The 19,562-nt window shown below is 35.6% G+C and overlaps 1 protein-coding gene across 1 annotated transcript in view; it reads right to left on the bottom strand.

The window, feature by feature from the left end:
- SHPRH (SNF2 histone linker PHD RING helicase, E3 ubiquitin protein ligase) overlaps nucleotides 1-19,562 on the bottom strand; it is an 82,243-nt gene that overhangs the window by 8,125 nt on the left and 54,556 nt on the right. Inside the window, exons 25-28 of the mRNA XM_011975471.1 lie at nucleotides 17,547-17,735; nucleotides 2,151-2,243; nucleotides 1,446-1,532; nucleotides 484-662 (exon numbers count right to left, since the gene is read on the bottom strand). Of these exons, the coding sequence (XP_011830861.1) occupies nucleotides 484-662; nucleotides 1,446-1,532; nucleotides 2,151-2,243; nucleotides 17,547-17,735 (548 nt within the window). The remainder of the gene's footprint in view (nucleotides 1-483; nucleotides 663-1,445; nucleotides 1,533-2,150; nucleotides 2,244-17,546; nucleotides 17,736-19,562) is intronic.

Here is a 19,562-nt window from a genome sequence, read left to right as displayed (position 1 = left end):
TCTAATCATCTCTTGGAGCTGACCTAGGAGGTGTCTTTTCTTAAGGTTAAGAATTTTAAAAGGAGCCATTTATTTTCAGTCATGTACAAAGTATGTCTTCTTTTAAACACGGGACTACTTCAGACAAAACTCCATTCTCCTCAAAGGCATGATGGATGCCTTCAACTTTGTAGCTGTCTTAAGTATTTCTAACAAGTTTTTTTGGATAAAGTGATAAGGTTTTTGTAGGAGGGAAGAGAAAAATTTGGGACAATCTGGGGGTTTGCTTCTTGGAGAGAAGGGAGGGTTGGAAATCTCATGCCTTTTAATTAAGTAATTAAAAAGTTATAAATAAATAAGTTATAAAATAATTAAAAAATGTAGTATCTAAGGAAGTAATTAAAAACAAGTAGGCTATGATGAACATAAATGAAGAGTCTAAAGACTGATTTGGTTTCTCAGAAAACTGAAGCAAATGTGACTGATTCTAATTTTAGTCCTTACTTTGTCTGTCCAATTCGGTGCACCCTCCCTATGGCCTGAAGCTCATGGGCAGGGTTCAATATGGGCTCCACCAAGAGAACATGAGTTGCTTCAATGATAGTTAATCCATTAGAACCTGTGTGCAGGGGCAGCAGCAAAATATTGATTTGGGGATCACGTTTAAATGCTGAAAGGTTCTCCTAAAAAAGAAAGGTACATTTTAATTTTAGCTGGATCAGTTAAAATAAGAGCAGTACGTAATAGCTCACTTTAAATATGTCTAATGCTATCTATTACTATTGTGAAACGTAACAGCTAAGAAACTTAAACGCAAAATAACCAACTTTAGAAAATGTAAACTTGTCGCTTGATTTTAATTATGAAGAAAAGTATCATATAAGCTCTCTTGTTCTTCATAATATCTAGAGGAATCACAAGACAGATGCATGTGATGCATGCAAATTAAACTATACGAGGTTAGAGGAAAAAGAGAGAAAGAGAAAGAATGTGCTAGAGTGAATGTGAGATAAGAGACATGAATCTGTTAAATTTTCATTTGGACTCTGTGTGTGCCTGAGGTCATACGTCTGTCACTATGCTGAGCATGATGTAAGGATAATTGTGACCACATGCAGTTCTGCCTGACAGCGACTTTAGAACTTAATCCTTGCGATGCGAGGCCCCTGTCCATTCAACAGGTGTATCATAGGCAATCTTTTCCTGTACTTAAAAAAAAAAAAAAAACCTCAAGTTGGGAGATCTTTAAAAAGCCAATGGTCTTATTATATATAGGTATAATTACATAGACTGAAAATACCTAGAGTTTCTCTGCTTCTAAATGTTCACTTTATAATTAATCAAGAACTCAGATGCTGTTTATGTGGCTTATGACACAAGACAATAAATGTAACTAAGCTAGTTAACAGAAGTTTCAATTTACAACTGTATCTACTACAAAAACCAGGAGTAAAATCTTAACATACCTGAAATGTCTTAACCCGACTGATTTGTGCAAATTCCATGTTGTTGTCAGTGAGAGCTTTTGAAATAATATCTAATACATCTTGCCACTAGAACACATAAAACAATTAGAAAACCAATATTTATATGTAACATTTATCTAAGGGTATCTGAAAAGTAATTAAATCAAAATGACTTTTATACTGGAGTTAAGCAAATAAAACCAAAACCAAAACTCTCAAATGTAGTACCATCAATATTATTTAGCTCTATCTGAAACAGTATTTTTTTTTTTTTGCATCAAATGCTGGTTTTGAAAATGGAATTAAGAGAAACAAACAGTAGAAAATACATAATGGAGTGCACACTGGAATATAGTTACTTAGTTTTCTAAAATGAAAACTAGGGGTTTTACTCAACACTTTATTCAGTAGATTTTCTTTTTTTAACCCAAATTCTTGTGGAATGAGACTTTCAAGGTCAGAAATTCCAATTTTAAAAATATTAAACTAAGAAAATCCATAAACAAAAAGAATAAAAAATCATGAAATGTAGCTATACAAATTGCCTTGTGAAGCATCATCACATTTCTCTAAAAACAATTCTATCTTATGGATTTGGGAAAAAAATCAAAGCGTAAACATTAAAAATTAGTTCTCAGCTGCAAACTGATTAGCGAGGGAAAAATCAGTTCGAGTTAATACTGAGGAAGAAAATGTTGATTATACCGTTGAGAAAACGAGTGCTTTGGCCCCTGGATCTCTAAGCTGTATTTTCATCAGAGTTCTGACCACAGCTTCCACTTTTGTAGAATGGCTGCCCTTTGAACACACACAAAAAATACACATTACTACTAAATAAAATCTAGTTAAGAATAGAAAGGAAAAGCAATATAAAATACTTTTTATTATCAAAGCTACAAATGCATCAAAACAAATTATCAGGTGCATATGTGTTTACTCTTTTCCATTTTGTGTTTGCTGGAAATTTTCTTTAGCTTCGAAATGTAGAAGTCACTAAATTTACACCCAGACATTTGAATGTAAAAGAATGCCAGAAAGTCAATCAGTGCTATGACCCTGAAGATAAGATCTTTTAGTAAAGTAGTCAGGTTTTATAGTTACAAAATTTTGTTACATTAGATTAGCAGAAATGATATTTTAAAACACTCTTCATTTATTCTTCCTTTCTTTAGATATTATGTCATCAGAAATGTTAAGAATACAATGAATCAAAACTCCCAACTTAAGCAGTGAAGGATCCAACCAACAGAGAACGTTTTCTTGCAAGGGTATTACCAAAAACAATGACAGAGGTACAAATGATGGCCTCTTAGAATGCGACAGATTCATACAAAGCTACACACTGGGTTTTTTTTTTTTTTTTGCATCTTCCATAACCATTTCTATCAGATGAGGATGAAAGTGAAAAAATGATTTTTAAAATGGAGAAATAAGAAAGTGAGGAAAATAGTGCAAGTATTTCTGCAGCCCTCAGTGAGAAAATTTTCCTTCTGGAGTACTCTCAGAGATGGTATGACAGAGAAATTAAGGTTATGAGATTTTGAATGAGAGAAATTTAAGTTGAACTCATAGTTCTGCAACTCACTAGTTACAGTTTCTAACCCTTTGTTTCCTCATCTGTCAAACAGGGCTGAATGATAATTATATCTCTTTCCAAAGGTGGCTGTGATGATTAAATGAGCAAATGTATACAAAGTATTTAGCCTAACATCTGGTAAGGAGTAAACACTCAAGAACTTACTATCTTTCTGAGATATTAAATATGAACACTATAATGACCTAGATTATATCACAAGGGAGGGCAGATTTAACCAAAAAGAAAGAAAAATATTTCCACAGCAGCATAACCCTCTCCCTCAATCCTCTCAACACACTTTTACATGAAGAAACATTCAAAGGTAAAAATACAAACAAAACAAGAAAGAAAGCTATACTAATTTTAAGTCAGCAAGATAGAATAATGGAAAAAGTTTTAAAATCCTCATGCTAAAATCATGATTCTACACTTATTTTCTCTGGATACGCAGATTTTCAAGTATACTTGCAAGATTAGAAATGTACTACAAAGAACCTATTTCAGTCTAATAATTATCTCAAATAAGAGCGAAGAGAAAATAGGAAATTAGTGTAAAGGTGATCATTTCAGAATTTAGACAAAAACATCCATGTTCCCTGCAAGCGCTTACTTTCAAAAATATTTCAAGTGAAATACCAGGATAACTATGAATCCTTCCACCAATTAATGTTTCTTACTAAAAGTTCAAAAAAAAAAAAAGTAGAATAATTTTTTTGTAACCAATATTCCTAGCACTGTAGTGCTAACTCTATGGAGGAAAAGAACAGAGCATTCACTTTTATCAACGACTGGCCAGGTCAGTGATAGCGCTCAATGATCCCTTCCAAATGCTACAGTTCTGAACCATTTCATCCCAGTCTAGTTACTTCCTACTCTCCTAGCAGAAAATGTTAGGCTACAAAACAAGTCTTGAAAACAAATTCAGACTGAAATTACATCAAGTATCTTCTCTGACAATGGAATGAAACTAGAAATCCACAATAGGAGGAATTTTGGAAAAATAACAAAAATGTAGAAATTAAACAGAAATTAAATAACATGCTCTTGAACATTCATTCAATGGATCAATGAAGCAATTAAAAGGAAAAATTAAAAATACCTGGAGACAAATGAAAATGGAAATACAACATAATAAAAGGTATGGGAATTCAACAAAAGCAGTTCTAATAATGAAGCTTATAGAAATAAACAACTACATAAAAAAAGAGAAATGTTCCAAATAAACAACCTAATGTTGCACCACAAGGAACTGGAAAAAGAAGAGCAAAGTAAGCCAAAAGTCAGCAGAAGGAAGGATATAATAAACATCAGAGCAGAAATACATGAAATAGAGAACGGAAAAAAAAAATACAGAAAAGACTAATGAAATTCTTAGTTGGTTATTTGAAAACATAAACACAATGAACAACCTTTCAGGCACACTAAGAAAAAATAAGAGTGAAATTTAAAAAATTATAAATGAAAGAAGAGACATTAAAACTGATACCACAGAAATACAGAAAATCGTAAGAGACTTATGAACAACTATATGCCAACAAATCAGGAAATCTATAAGAAATGGATAAATTCCCAGAAACATACAATCTACCAAGACTGAATCACAAAGAAATAGAAAATCTGAACAGACCAGTATGTAGTAAGGAGATTGAGTTGGTAATAAAAAGTCTCCCGTCAAAGAAAAGCATAGGAACTAGTGGTTTCACTGGTAAAGTCGAACAATCATTTAAAGAAGAACTAAAACCAATCTTTCTTGAACTTTTCTAAAAAACTTAAGAGAGAATATTCTTAATTCATTTTACAAGACCAGAAGTACTCTGACATCAAAGTCAGACGAGAATACTATAAGAAAATTACAGACCAGTATCTCTGATGAAAACATGCAAAAATCCTCAACAAAATACTAGGAAGCCAAATCCCACAACACATTAGAAGGGATCACTCACCATGATCAACAGGGATTCATCTCTGGCATGCAAGGATGGTTTAACATACGCAAACCAATAAATGTGATACACCACAGAATAAAGGAAAAAAATGATCATCTCAGTATTTGCAGAAAAAATATCTGATAAAATTCAACATACTTTAATAAACCATCAACAACTTAGGTATAGAAGGAACGTACCTCAAAACAATAAAGGCCATAAATGACAAGCCTACCAGCTAGCAATATACTCAGTGGTGAAAAGCTGAAAGCTTTTCCTCTAAGATCAGCAAAACACAAATGCCCACTCTTGCCACTGCTAATCAACATAGTATTGGAAGTCTTAGCTAGAGTAACTAGGCAAGGAAAAGAAATAAAAGGCATTCAAATTTCAAAGGAAGAGGTTAAACTGTTTGCAGATGACATGATCTTATATATACAAATTCCTAAAGATTCCACCAAAAACCTGTTAAAATAAATGAATTTAGTAAAGTTTCAGGATACAAAAGAAACTCAAAAATCAGTAGCATTTCTATAACTAACAATGAATGATCCAAAAAGGACATCAAGAAAAAATTCCCATTTATAATACCATAAAAAAAAACACTTAGGAGGAAATTTAATCAAGGTGAGAGATTTGTACACTGCAAACTATGAAACATTAATAAAAAAATTTAAGAGAACACAAATAAATGGAAAGACATATGTTTGTGAACTGAAATAATTAATATTGTTACATAAATATTAACACAATCTATAGATTCAATGCAATCCCTATGAAAATTCCAATGACATTTTTCATGGAAATAGTGCTATGATTTGAGTTTGTCCTCAGCGATATTCATGCTGAAATTTGATACCCAGCATGGAGGTGTTGGGAGGTCGGGCCTAGTGGCAGGTGTTTTGAGTCATGGGGGTGGATCCTTCATGAATGACTTGGTGCCATTCTCTTGGTAGTGAGTAAATTCTTTCTTGTGCAAGAAGAATTAGCTCCTGCGAGGGCAGGCTGTTATAATGTAAGTTTCCTCCTCCTGTTTGTTGCTCTCTCTTTGTACCCGTCTGCTACCCCTGTGACTTAAGCCATGTTATCATGTAACAAGGAAGCCCTCACCAGAAGGGCAATCTCCTTCAACTTCCCGAGTACACTTTCTCTTTTCTTTTCTTTCTTTTTCTTTTTGAGACAGGGTCTTGTCCTGTCACCCTGGTTGGAGTGCAGTGGTGTAATTACAGCTCACTGCAACCCTGAACTCCTGCACTCAAGTGATCCTCCCACCTCAGTCTCCCGAGTAGCTGGGACTACAGGTGTGCACCACCATGCCTGGCTAATTTAATTTTTTTTTTTCCGTACAGATAGAGTCTTATTATGTTGCCCAGGCTGGTCTTGAACTCCTGGCCTTGAGTGATCCTCCTGCCTTGGCCTCCCAAGGCACTGAGATTATAGGCATGAGTCACCGTATCTGGCCATAACTCCTTTTCTTTATAAATTAACCAGTCTCAAATATTCTACTATGTCAACATAAAACAGACAAAGATAAATAGAAAAAAACAACACTATAATTCATATGGAACCATGAAAGACCTTGGATAACAAAAGCAATCTTGAGCAAAAAGCTAGAGATATCACACTCCCTGATTCTAAAACACATTACAAAACTACAGTAATAAAAACAGTATGCTACTGAAATAAAAACAGACATACAGACCAATGGAACAGGAGAGACAGCCCAGAAATAAACCCACACATACACAGTCAACTAATCTTTAACAAACATACGAAGATCACACAATGGGGAAAACACAGTCTCTTCAATAAACTGTGCTGAAAAAACCAGTTATCCACATGCAGAAGAATAAAACTGGACCCTTATCTCACCCCATATATAAAAATCCACTCAAAATGGATTAAAGACTTAAATATAAGATCCAAAACTACAAACTACTTGACAACGATCTTGGTAAAGCCTTTTTGGATACGACCCAAAAAACATAAGCAAGAAAAGCAAAAAGATAAATAGGATTGCATTAAAGTAACAATCTTCTGCACAGCAGAGGAAATAATTAACAAAGGCAATCTACAGCAAAGGAGAAAATATCTGCAAACCACACATGTGATAAGGAGTTATTATCCAAAATATATGAGAAACTCAAAAAACTCAAGAGCAAGAAAACAACCTGAGTAAAAACTCAGCAAAGGACCTGAAAAGATATTACTCAAAAGAAGACATACAAATAGGTAACAGGTATAGGAAAAGGTGCTCAACAACACTAATCATCAGGGAAATACAAATTAAAACCACACCGAGATACACACCTCATTCCTGTTACAATGACTATTATAAAAAAGACAAGAGGTAAGTATTGGTGAGAAGGTGGAGAAAAAGGAAACCCCTGTACACTACTGGTAGGAATACAAATTAGTAGGACCATTTTGGAAAACAGTAAAGAGGTTTCTCAATACATTAAAAATAGAACTATCACATGATCCAGCAATTCTATTTCTGGGTATATATGCAGGGGAAATTAAATCAGCATGTGGAAGAGATATCTGCATTCTCCAGTTAATTTCAGCATTATTCACAGTAGCAAAGACATGGAATCAATGTAAGTGTCCATCCACTGATGAATAAATTTTAAAACAGGGTATATATACACAATGGAATATGTTTTTACCTGAAAGTAAATCAATCCTGTCTGGTGAGATAATATCTATGTACCTGAAAGACACAATGCTAACTGAAACAAACCAGGCACAGAAAAGACAGATACTGCATGATCTCACTTACATGTGGTATCTAAAAACATTGAACTCACAGAAGCAGAGAGCAGAACGGTGGTTACCAGAGGCTGAAGTTTGTTGGGGAAGGGAGTGGGTTAAACGGTACAAAGTTTTAGTTAGACCGAAGGAACAGATCTAAAGATCTACTGTACAGCATGGTGACTACAGTACATAATAATGTATTGTATACAGCTGTCCCTTGGTATCCATGGGGAGTTCTAGGATTCCCACTGGATATCAAGATCTGCAGATGCTAAGTGCCTTACATAAAATGGCAGTGTTTACATAATAGCCTGCACACATCCTTCTGTATACTTTAAAATCATCTCCGTATTACTTATAATACTTAATACAATGTAACTCTTATGTAAATAATTATAGTGTCTTTTAAAAATTTGTGTTTTTTAAATATGTTGTATCGTGATTTTTTTATTGTTGCTGGGTTTTTCTTGAGTATTTTTTATCTGCGGTTAACTGAATCTGCTGATGCAGAATCTGCAAATATGGGAGGCCAACTGTACTTGAAAACTGCTAAGAAGGCAGATTTTAAATGTTCTTATCACAAAAATTGGTTAAGTATGTGATGGATATGTTAGTTTGACTCAATCCTTCCATAATATCTACATATATTAAAACATCATGTTGTATACTACCACAAATATATACAGTTTTTCACTTGGAGTTAACAAAGAACTATATGAGGAACTGGATGAAAAAACACACTCCCTTGTCTCCAAATACATAACACTCTAACACGTGTTACAGAATATGGAGAAAAACATAAAAGGATGGTTTATCTGCTGGTTTGGCAATTGAAATGAATGCTTTATACTGTCTTAATGAGCACTACACACATTCTACTGCTCTTTTTCATGTTTCTTCTATTTTAAATACGTAAATAAACTTGGGTTCAAATCTGCCGGCCTTTGAGAAGACTACTCAATGCGGTTACTGCTATAGAAAGTAAATATTCACATTGTTAAAAAAAGGTAGTAAGATTAACACAGGAAAAAGGGAATGGGTTACATACAGGCAAGGCTGCTTGCAAAAAAGCAAAAAAGTAACAAAAGGAAATACGAATACTAATCTATTCCTGTATAAGCTGTTAACACAGTATGAACATTCTCAAGACAGGTAAACTGGTAGCCTCAGGCAAACTCATTATTTAGCTAGAGCAGTAAACAGATGCAAAGTTAAGCTTTGCTTATGCATTAGGGATGCATACTATGTTATGCATTAGGGAATGTCATGCATTAGGGAAGAGTGTAAATGGGAAGAGAAATCCCACAAACCTGCTAGATAATCTCTTATTAGGTTGATAAAGCTGTACTTAACTATAAGCACCTCTGTCCCTCTTCTGACATTATTGTCCCTTTCCTTACTCCCATCCTTTCTCCTTAGTCTCTTCAGCACACACACACCCCTAATCCTAACTTTGTGCTTAATGTTTGGTTTTCCTTCATGTTTCTGAAACATTAATGACCAAGGCCCAGTTTTGGAGTATGACCAAGGCCCAGTTTTGGAGTAAGGACACAGCTTCTGTCCTGTACCCTCACTGACTGTATCTTTGTCATTCTTCTCTCCAAGGCACTAATTCTCTCTAAGGTCAACTAGAAAACTGGGATGGGAGACATACAAAGTGTTCCCACTCAGCTCATGGCTGTTCTCTCTCCTGGTTTTCTACTCAAGACACAAAGTCAGCAGCCAGGAAAACTAAAATGTTTAAAAATAAAGAAGTGAAGTAAAGTGAAGTCTTTCACTTTCTGGAAAATAAAGTGCAAAGTTAGAAGCTCCAGAATTTGGGGCAGGAAGTCAACACACTGAAAAAACAGTAGAGACGCAATAGCACCAAAGGCCAATAAAGAATATTTCCAATGAAGTTTGGCCTGGAAGTCACTTAGTAACAACTCAAGATCAGAAATGTCATGTGGCTTCTTATCTGCTCTAACAGGTGCCACTAACTTGTTTTTATCAGAGTTGAGTCTCATTGGAATAAGGTGTTCTATAGTTGCAGCCTCCTGTTGTAAAATGTGGAGAATCTAACCTTTGAATTACAAATTGTTAAATGTGTTAAAATGACAGAAAATTGCTTTGTTTCTTTGCCGTATGTTCAGTAGACTGAAAAAATTCTTCTAATAAAGTAACCAAGTAGCATCTGATCTAGATTTTAATCCTCTCCCCTCCAGAATGAGATGAACTATTTTACTGATGCAACTTCAGAGGGATGAACTGCTTCTTATGCACTGAAGACTTGTAATTGGGGAAAAAAGAGGGTGCAACATTAATAGTGAAAATCTGAGTATTGGTGTAGAAAGATACACTGTAGCTTGGCTTTACTCTATTTCGATTCATGTCCATATCCTATCTACTGAGATTCCTTACTTAAGAGAGAAAGGAAAGGAATGAGAACACATATGAGAGTTCTCTGCTGCAGCAGCAAAGGGCTACTTGCACTTGATTTACACATATAAAAGAAAAATAATGCTCAGTGACTAGGAAGGTATTGTTGCTTTGTATTTCGTTTCAATGACTTTATAAGAAAAGTGAATACTGGAGCACTATCTGAAACAGGGCTTGGCAATCCATCACCCTGAATTAAGAGCTTGTTACTCAATATATCCCTTTGTCACCAATCTAGTTCTTCCTTTTCCTTTGCCATTTTCTATTTTTTCTATTTACCTCATCTGCCCACATCTTTCTGCCACCTCTTTTTCTGTGCAGGACCTGTGGATTCCCATGGTCATGCTTAGCTCCATTTGTAAAATTAAGAGCTAAAGTCGCTGCTGACTCCTCAAGAACATCAGAGAAAAGTCAATGCAATGAAGATGATGAATACACTCAGTCTTATTTTATTTATTTATTTATTTTTTGAGACAGAGTCTCGCTGTGTAGCCCAGGCTGGAGTGCAGTGGCCGGATCTCAGCTCACTGCAAGCTCCGCCTCCCGGGTTCATGCCATTCTCCTGCCTCAGCCTCCCGAGTAGCTGGGACTACAGGCGCCCGCCACCACACCTGGCTAGTTTTTTGTATTTTTTAAATAGAGATGGGGTTTCACCGTGTTAGCCAGGATGGTCTCGATCTCCTGACCTCGTGATCCGCCCGTCTCGGCCTCCCAAAGTGCTGGCATTACAGGCTGGAGCCACTGCGTCCGGCCCAGTCTTATTTTTTTAATCAAACAAAAGAGAGAACATTCTTGTTTGGAGACTACTTTATGTCAACAAGCAGGCTGTATCTTTAGAGATTTTATATATATTAATTAATATATGTATTCATACATATGAAATACACACAAATACATAGGAAAAACTTCCAAAAATGTTTTATATTGAGAGGATTGTTAGTCAAAAGTTATTTCCTATTTTGGTATTTTCTGACTTCTGTTACTTTTATTCTAGACTTTTCTTTTTGAAATAGAGCTAACTCCTTCAATGTGTGTGTGTTGTCCATAGTAGGTTCAGCTGAGTAAGATCAGTTAACATTGTTTTATTTCTGTCTGCACCTGTTGACCATGCTAAAAACCCATACTGGTGGCCACAGATACAATTGAGTGCAGTTATGAAGCTTGTGTGATTGGTGCTACAAAGGGGAAATACTTTTTAAGCACATGCGTAGGGCAAGTACTGGGTTCTTCAAGCATTCACATGATATTTGAATAAAGCTCAATGGAAATTATGTCTAGGCTGTGGAAAATCTTACACGTGTACTAGGCCACAAAAATATTATCCTGTTCTTTTAAACATTTTGCATAATTATTTCAAAGATGTAAGTTAGCAACGGAAAACAAGTTAAGAATTTTATTTGGATACAAAGGCTCTTAGGGTTACTAGGTATACAGACTATTCAATTGTCATCCATCCATGCATTCAAATACTTACTGAGTGTCTATTATATGCCAGGTATTGTTCCAAATGCCTCATATAAAATAGTGAATAAAACAACTTCCCTACCTCATGAAAAGTCCTCTACCTTTTAATGGAGTTTATACTCTACAAATGATGTTTTCATAAAGATAATTTCATAAAGATAACTTTTAGTTCATATCTTAGAAGTCTCTACTGTGTGTTCAATTTATTGCAAGCTATGGATAACTTTAACATGAGGCTAACAGTTCAGAATTACAAGTATTAACTTGGCCAGTGAACAGAAAGAGAAATGGTATTTTTTTTTGCAATTATATTTAGTCATAACATATTTTAACAAAAAATATACAACTGCATTCCAAATTTACCAGTTAATGTTCATGTTATACAAATCTTGTCTTATATACGAATATTTAGATAAATATATTTAAATATAATCACTTCTGGATTATATTTACCAAATTATTTTATTCCTATTTTAAATTCAGTCAGAATTTCGTAATTCATTTTTTTCCACTCAGATGTTTATTTTAATTATATTTTAAAAGTGTGAGACAGATGTCACAAATGATCTTTAAATTAATTGAACAAAAATTCAAATTAAAAAAGAACAGAACAGGATTCCACATGTAGAATTCTACAATACTATGGCTAGGCTTCTCTGTTAGTTGGAATGTAGAGATACAGAGTTTTTTTTCCTACAAACAGGCCACACAAGGTATCTCTACTATTAAGATATTTGCTTGCTAAAAATGCAGATTTCTGGACCACATCCCAGGTCTAATGAGTCAAAGTTTATGGAGGTAGAGAATGAACAAAAATACTTATTTTAAAAAGCAGGCCAGTTGATGGTCAGATAACTTAAAAGTTTGACAAGAGAAGCAATTGTGTAGTATGTGGTGGGTGGAGAGGGTGCTGTATTGCTGTCACTGTATCTACGTAGTGGTTATGTCTATTTTCTCCCGGACAGAAATTTCTTATTATCTAAGACTCTTGTTCATTACAGGGTCAGGGTTTCCACTGGCAAAATGCTTTGTATGAAACCTAGCCAAACATAAGACACAGGGAACAAGACACATGGGCCATATGTTCTGCCAGGAGGCCCACTTCACCATCCAAAATGCCTGGCAGTTGTCAGAACTTGCAAGGGGAATTTTGTTTACTTTGTGAGATGCCCAGTAGGTTCCAAAGGTCATTTAGGAATACTGTCACACTGTTGCTAGGGAAGAAATGGTCTTCAACTTAAGTGTATCCACCAAACAGGACATTTGTGATCCTAGTATTCATTTTGTATCTATGGTCAATCAACAGCATTCCTTACATTGGAAAATCTCTTATTTCCAAGAAATACTACTTAAAAATGTCTACTACTAATAAATAGTAGTTTTATGTTTTCCAAATATCTTTTATCCACAAAACAGCTATATGATTAAGCATTATGCATGATATATGGTTTGCTATGTCTGAGAATCTTGACATAAATACAGTGAAATAACCATTTCAGAAATAAATTTCATATTTCAGAAAATATAAATATTTCAATTAAATAAAAAATTACTTATCAGTATTGTTTGTTAAAGATCAGGGATTTGATAATCAACAATAATATAAATAGTTTAGAAATAATTGGAATTAGTAGTTCTAAAATTTGAAAATAATGCCTTAATTATTTACACACAGCCATCTTTATTTACATACAAATCCAAAATAGGCAATATGACCTTTTATGTGGAAGTTTCAAAGAGTCACAAGAGAGGGGTGAAGTCTCAGAATACAATAAGCAGATGTTTCAAGGAGGACATGACAGACAGCAGGGCAGAAATGTGACAGAAGTCAGAAGAAGAGACAGGAAGCACAAGGCAAATGTGGCAGACACAAATGGTAACAGAAAAAGCAGCGAAGAGCCAACCTAAACATGGCATGAAGCAATGTGAGGACATCGAGGAGGGATAAAACTTGTCCGCACAATGATACAATATTCAGTCTTACGTTCAAGAAAAGAAAATGTAATTACATGTGCATCTTTTTATCAAAGGGAAATTATCTTTAGTAAATTCTATAATCTTAATTTTTTTTAAAGATGCTTCAGTTAATTCACATGTTCATCAATACCCATGAAAGACAGCGAGAAGTGAGAGCACAATAAACAGTATTTATACACTGATATCCCTGCTCCAACAGCATGGCACATGTAACTGTGCCAATCTCTATCCTGGGTGTCTAGGAAAGCTGCCATAAAATGAACAGGTGTTTGGATTTGATGGGCTCAATGACTCAGTTTCGTAGAGGTTGTGCTGTTTACTGGTAGCTAGAGCAATCACTTCCTTAACCTCTCTGCACAAAACCCGACACAGCAGTTCTTTCTTACGCCAGTTCCTTGTACTGGAATGCATGCTTTTACCTAAGGGTGAGCCACCTCTTCTTAGCCACAAAGGCCATCTGTGGCCCTTGAGATGCTGTGGCCAGAGGAAGAGAATGAAGAGAAAAAAGGAAGGGCTAAGAAAGACTATCTTTATGGGAAGGAAAAGAGAAACTATAGGAGTGGGAAGAAAGGCAGAGAGAGGGACTGGGAAGGAGCGTAGCTCTCAGTGTTGCAGGCAGGATAAAGAGTAACTGTCAAATGCCTCTGGGCTGCACCGTAAGTCACCTACCTCTTCATTCAGTAACTCTTAGGCATTTGCTTTAAAAATTCAGTCCTCCCTCAGTATCTGTGAGGGACTGACTGCTTCCAAAACCCCTGTGGATATCAAAATCCCAGGATGCTCAAGGCCCTTGTATAAAATGATGCTGTACTTACATTTAACATACACACATCCTCCTGTATACTTTAAATCATCTCCAGATTACCTTATGTAATCCCTACACATCATTTCATTTGCGTGGATTCAACGTAAACTCAGCATGCTGCAAATTCAAGTTCTCCTCTTTAGAACTTCATGAAATTTTTCCTTTTCTAAATAATTTTGATCTATGGTTGGCTATATCCACAGACACACAGGGCTGACTGTAAAATGTATTCAGGGGATTCACCGATAGGGAACAGGACTAGATGATCCTTAGGTCATGATGCTCTCATCACGTATCCTTGCCTATTCTGTTCCTCCTATACTGTCCTGCACTACCTTCCTGCTTGTTCACCCTCTCACTTTTCTTCTTTCACTGCTGGACCTTTCGCTGGCGCCCCCTGGAACTTGTATTTCATGAAAACTGTTTCATATTTTCTACCTCTTGTAGAAATACTGCTCTTCACTTCCCTGCTCTAATTAGAACCTGGCTATCCTCTAAACATACTGGTCTCTCAGCAGCCCTTTTGAAAGAAGGATTTGAGTGTTGCATTTGACTGCTGGTACGCAAATGCAGGTTTCAGAGCATTAGTTCTCATTTGTATAACAACTTCCATTTTTTGAGCCTCCTGAAGCCCAGTTATCCCAACTCTACTCTTTGCTATAATTTACTGAACCCTACCCTACATTCACTAAGAACTTTGGTGCCTAATTTACTCTATACCTCAACTCTAGATATTACATACTGTCTGTCTGGACAACTCATCCAAAATTCAGGTCTCACTGTTTAATCTTCTGGCATCTTTTCTTCTCCTTCTCACTTGAGTCACCTACTTCTACAGTCACATCTGGCAGACCTGTCCTCTCTGCAATGACTATAATTTCCCATTCTCAGATAAGAACACCTATGTTTATATCTTTTGGGCTCAATAGATATTTGACTTCAATGAAACCTCTACTTTCTATACATCAACATTCTCCTTCTTTTCAAGAAACTTATATTACAAATTATCCTTTCTCCTATATCTTCAGTCTATCCTTTTTTTCCACTGGAGATTAAACATGCTCAAGAATCTTTTGTCTTAAACAAAACAACCAAAAAAAAGTGATGTCTTTCTGTACTCATATCTTCTGGTTACAATTCTGCTTCTATCTCACAGTTAAATTTACAAAACAGTTGGGCATTTTTTGTACTTATTGACTTCCTGTTCATCCCTCAATCCCTCCCAATCTGCTTTCTGCCTCTACATTTGTATTAAAAGAGCTCCTTCTAAAGTCATCAGTGACCTCATTAGACAAACTAGTCCATACTGTAGTTGATCCACCTTTAGAACTACTGCCTCCTTACCGAAGCAGGGCTTCCCTGTGGCCTTTGTTGCCAGCATACCCCACTGGATTGCCTGTCCCTGGTTGCTCCTTCTCATTTTCCAGCCCTCTCAACTTGATTCAATCTTTTAAAGTTAAGGACTTCATAGGACGTGATCTGAAGCAAACTTTTCTGTTAGTGACTCTGAATTTTGTATCTCCAGCTCCACTTATCAACACTTTTCTGGACAGTTCTACTTGGATGTCTTAGGCACCTTAAATATGGTATGTCTAAATGTATCGTCTTCCAAATGCCTTGTATCATTAGCCATACCACTACCCACCTGCTTATTCACATCAGAAACCAGGGGTGATCTATGAAACCTCCTTCACTAATGCTGCCAACATTCTCTTACTATCTTTACCTTAAACATGTCTAGAATATACCCACGTCTCTCCATTTCTACTGCCATTACCCAAATCATTGGCTGCCATCAGCCAAATCATCTGCTCCATTGGCCTATATGTCTGTTTTGGTACCAGTACCATTCTGTTTTGGTTACTGTAGCCTTGTAGTATAGTTTGAAATCAGGTAGCGTGATGCCTCCAGCTTTGTTCTTTTGTAGTGCTTATCACAATTATAACACACTAATTATTTGTTAACATCTGTGCTTCTTGCTCCAATTCAAACTCCTTCACCAATCTCCACAAGAGTAGTAACCATATCTGTTTTATTTATGTGTATGCTGCGTCTATGAGGCCTAGCACACCGCCTGTGTGCTAGTATATGTCCAATATATATGTGTGGAATGAATGGATGAACGCTTATTCTAACTGTGGGATTCTGTTTATCCCAACAGACTAAAGAGCAATATGACTGATATTTTCAGGTTTTACTCAAATAACAGTGAAAAAGAGCAATTAAAAGTTCTTTAACGCAACTACAGTTTTCTTGGGAGAAGGGTACCCTAATAACTGCCTAACTACTGGTAGTGAATTTCAACTTATAGCTGATTCTACTTACAAACCACATTACTTAAAAGTGAAAAGAGAGTATCAAAAACTCAGAAGAAGGAATAAAGAATACTTCATCTTGCTTAAGAGTCAACCCCACCATTCTCTAATTCTCATTCTCTAATTATTCCTTAAAGCCCACATTTGCTACTACATTTAGATACTGATGTGTCTTTTAAGTTTGGTTAGAAAAAAAATATTAAAAAAGCATATTTAAGGAAAAGAAAGAACAAAATAGTCTTGGCTTTTTATTAAATACCCCTTAAAAGCAGTAAATCCAATTACAGATCCAGTCTGGATATCAAATTATAGCAATTTTCTTAAAATTCTGAATGAAGCATGGAAAAAAATTAGGAAAATAAAGCCAAAATTTGGCTTTACCCTGAAATAGCAATCCATGCTGTTTAAAAAGCACATTACATCTATCTTGTAGCTGTGTTCATTAGCCAATTTATTTTATCCTTCTGTTTAGACACATCCTTTTTTCCTTAGATCCAGGGTTGAGTAAAAGAATGAGGAAAACTCTTACTTTAAAAAAATCTTTAATGTAACCAGACCTCTATCTACTTGTGGTGGATAGCAATATTATAGAGGATGATAGGAAACTGGAATTTTAAGCTGTTACATTTTAGCCACAGTGTACATGACTATCGCTATTATGTTTGAATAAGCATTCTATGTTCCTCTCACAATAAAAAATTAGATGGTTAAGCTGAGGCTTTCAGGCAGTATATCTATGGACAACAGTGGCATCTACCTATTCACTGTCAAGCTTGTTCTGATGTTCATGCTTTCTTAATCAGATACTGCTTCCTATATTATATTGCCTTACCTATGCTTCTATGTGTTCCTGACCTACTTTACCTTCACAGGGATGTCCTCCTCCTGGTTTGCTTTCTCTGAGGTGAAGACATATGAGATTTCTTTGTGAGATGTGGTCTGGCGGCAGATTGCACACTTAATGGAGCTTCTGTGAGATCCCACGCTGTATTGTTCAATAATTATAGAAATGCATTCATTACAGAAACAGTGACCACAGGTCAGTACTGCCCACTAAAAATAAAACAGAACAAGCCTTAGTGCTATCAAAGATGCCTTACAACTTAGAAGTATATCAAAAGGAGAAGAAAATCACAATTTTTCTTCCCAAAGATTTTATGACATTAATATTCTTTGTCATAAAGCCAAGTTGTGTCTTTAAATTAATTTTTTATTCCAAAGTAAGCTTTCATAATCTTTGGTTGTGTTCATCCTAAAAGTGAGCATGATAGTCATTGTAGAAAGGTGGTGGTCTCATTTCTGTATTTGGGAGGAACGTAAATCAGTCCTTCAGTACTCTAACAATAGATATAACAAAGGGAATCAGAACATTAATTTGGAGATAATATCATACTCGACATATTCCATTTAGTTTAAAAAACAGATTTACATTTTCACAATTAAAGCACTTACATAGAAATTAATTATGGGTTAGTTAGTATCTCAAATTTATTTTGAAAGTGGTTCTGGTTATTTTTTTAAAAATACAACCAAAAAGAAATTATTATTATTTTTTAAATAGTCTCGGTCTGTCACCCAGGCTGGAGTGCAAATGACGCAGTCTTGGCTCACTGCTACCTTGCAACCTCTACCTCCAGGGTTCAAGCGATTTTCCTCCCTCAGCCTCCCGAATAGCTGGGATTACAAGTGCTCGCTGCCACGACTGGCTAATTTTTGTATTTTTAGTAGACAGGGGTTTCACCACGTTGACCAGACTGGTCTTGAACTCCTGACCCCGTGATCCACCCGCCTTGGCATGGGATTGTAGGTGTGAGCCACCACACTTGGCCAAAAAGAAATTTTTAAGAAACCCCTTGTCCTATCTGGAAAAAATAAAATAATCTTCTGTGAATCTCTGCAACATACCATGGAGACTTTGGCAATGAGAGATGTAAAAGAGCAATAGATTTAGTCTAGGTGTAAGTTCTAAAAGCTGTGGCATCTTAGAAATGTAGATTTAACTTTTTTCATCTGGTAAAAACAATAAGAAAAACTGACTGTCTTTTGAGTGACAAAACTTCTAAATCCTTAAGCTATTTTTTTTTTTTTTTTTTTTTTAGGATATGCACATGTATGGAAAGAAAGTATGAGGCTGGCCCACTTGAGGTTCTTTGCTGGATCAACTAAGATGCTCTTAGGAAAAGAATTCACATTGAAAGAAGAGAAAATTGAGGTATATAAGCTTGGTTTTAAAACCACTATTTTGCCTATTATCAGCTAATACTATTCCTACTGTTCTCTAGCTGTACCTCTGCCAGAGTCCACAGGAGTTAAGATTAATGAGACTGAAGAGCTGTTTTACTAGTATTTTTGTATGACACAGAGCAGCACTATATTGTACTTTATGTACCTCTAGTGCCACTGGGGTACTCTATTAGAAAGGAGTTTTCTGACTCAATGGAGCTCAAAATGGACCAACTAAATGTCAAGACAGGTCCACCTACATGTGCAATGGAGAAGAAGCAACGAGATACCTGGCACCTGAGCATTAGGAGTGAGAAGACGCTGACTGACTCAAACAGAAGAGACAAATGACAATGCCTCCAGGGGCATCAGCTGGTATATATGAGTCATCTCTGATAGATTCTAATTTAATAACTCTAAATTAGAAGAAGGGGAGAACTGGGGAGCCAAAAAGGAAAAAAATATATAGCTACTATACATTGTGAATATGAACAGGGCTTGAAAAGTAGTTTTGTTACTATTATTGAAATCCAATATGGTCTTCTAGGTTATGCTACAATTAAATGAACTAATGTATATGAAAGAACTTTAAAAACTGAAAATGTTTAAGACAAAATGAAATAAAATGTCTGAGACATTCTAGTTGCATAAATCTTA

This window comes from Mandrillus leucophaeus, unplaced genomic scaffold (genome assembly GCF_000951045.1).
Source record: "Mandrillus leucophaeus isolate KB7577 unplaced genomic scaffold, Mleu.le_1.0 Scaffold1561, whole genome shotgun sequence".
Classification (NCBI taxonomy): Eukaryota; Metazoa; Chordata; class Mammalia; order Primates; family Cercopithecidae; genus Mandrillus; species Mandrillus leucophaeus.
Note: the sequence above shows the minus strand (reverse complement) of the source record. Positions and strands in the feature narration are given on the sequence as shown.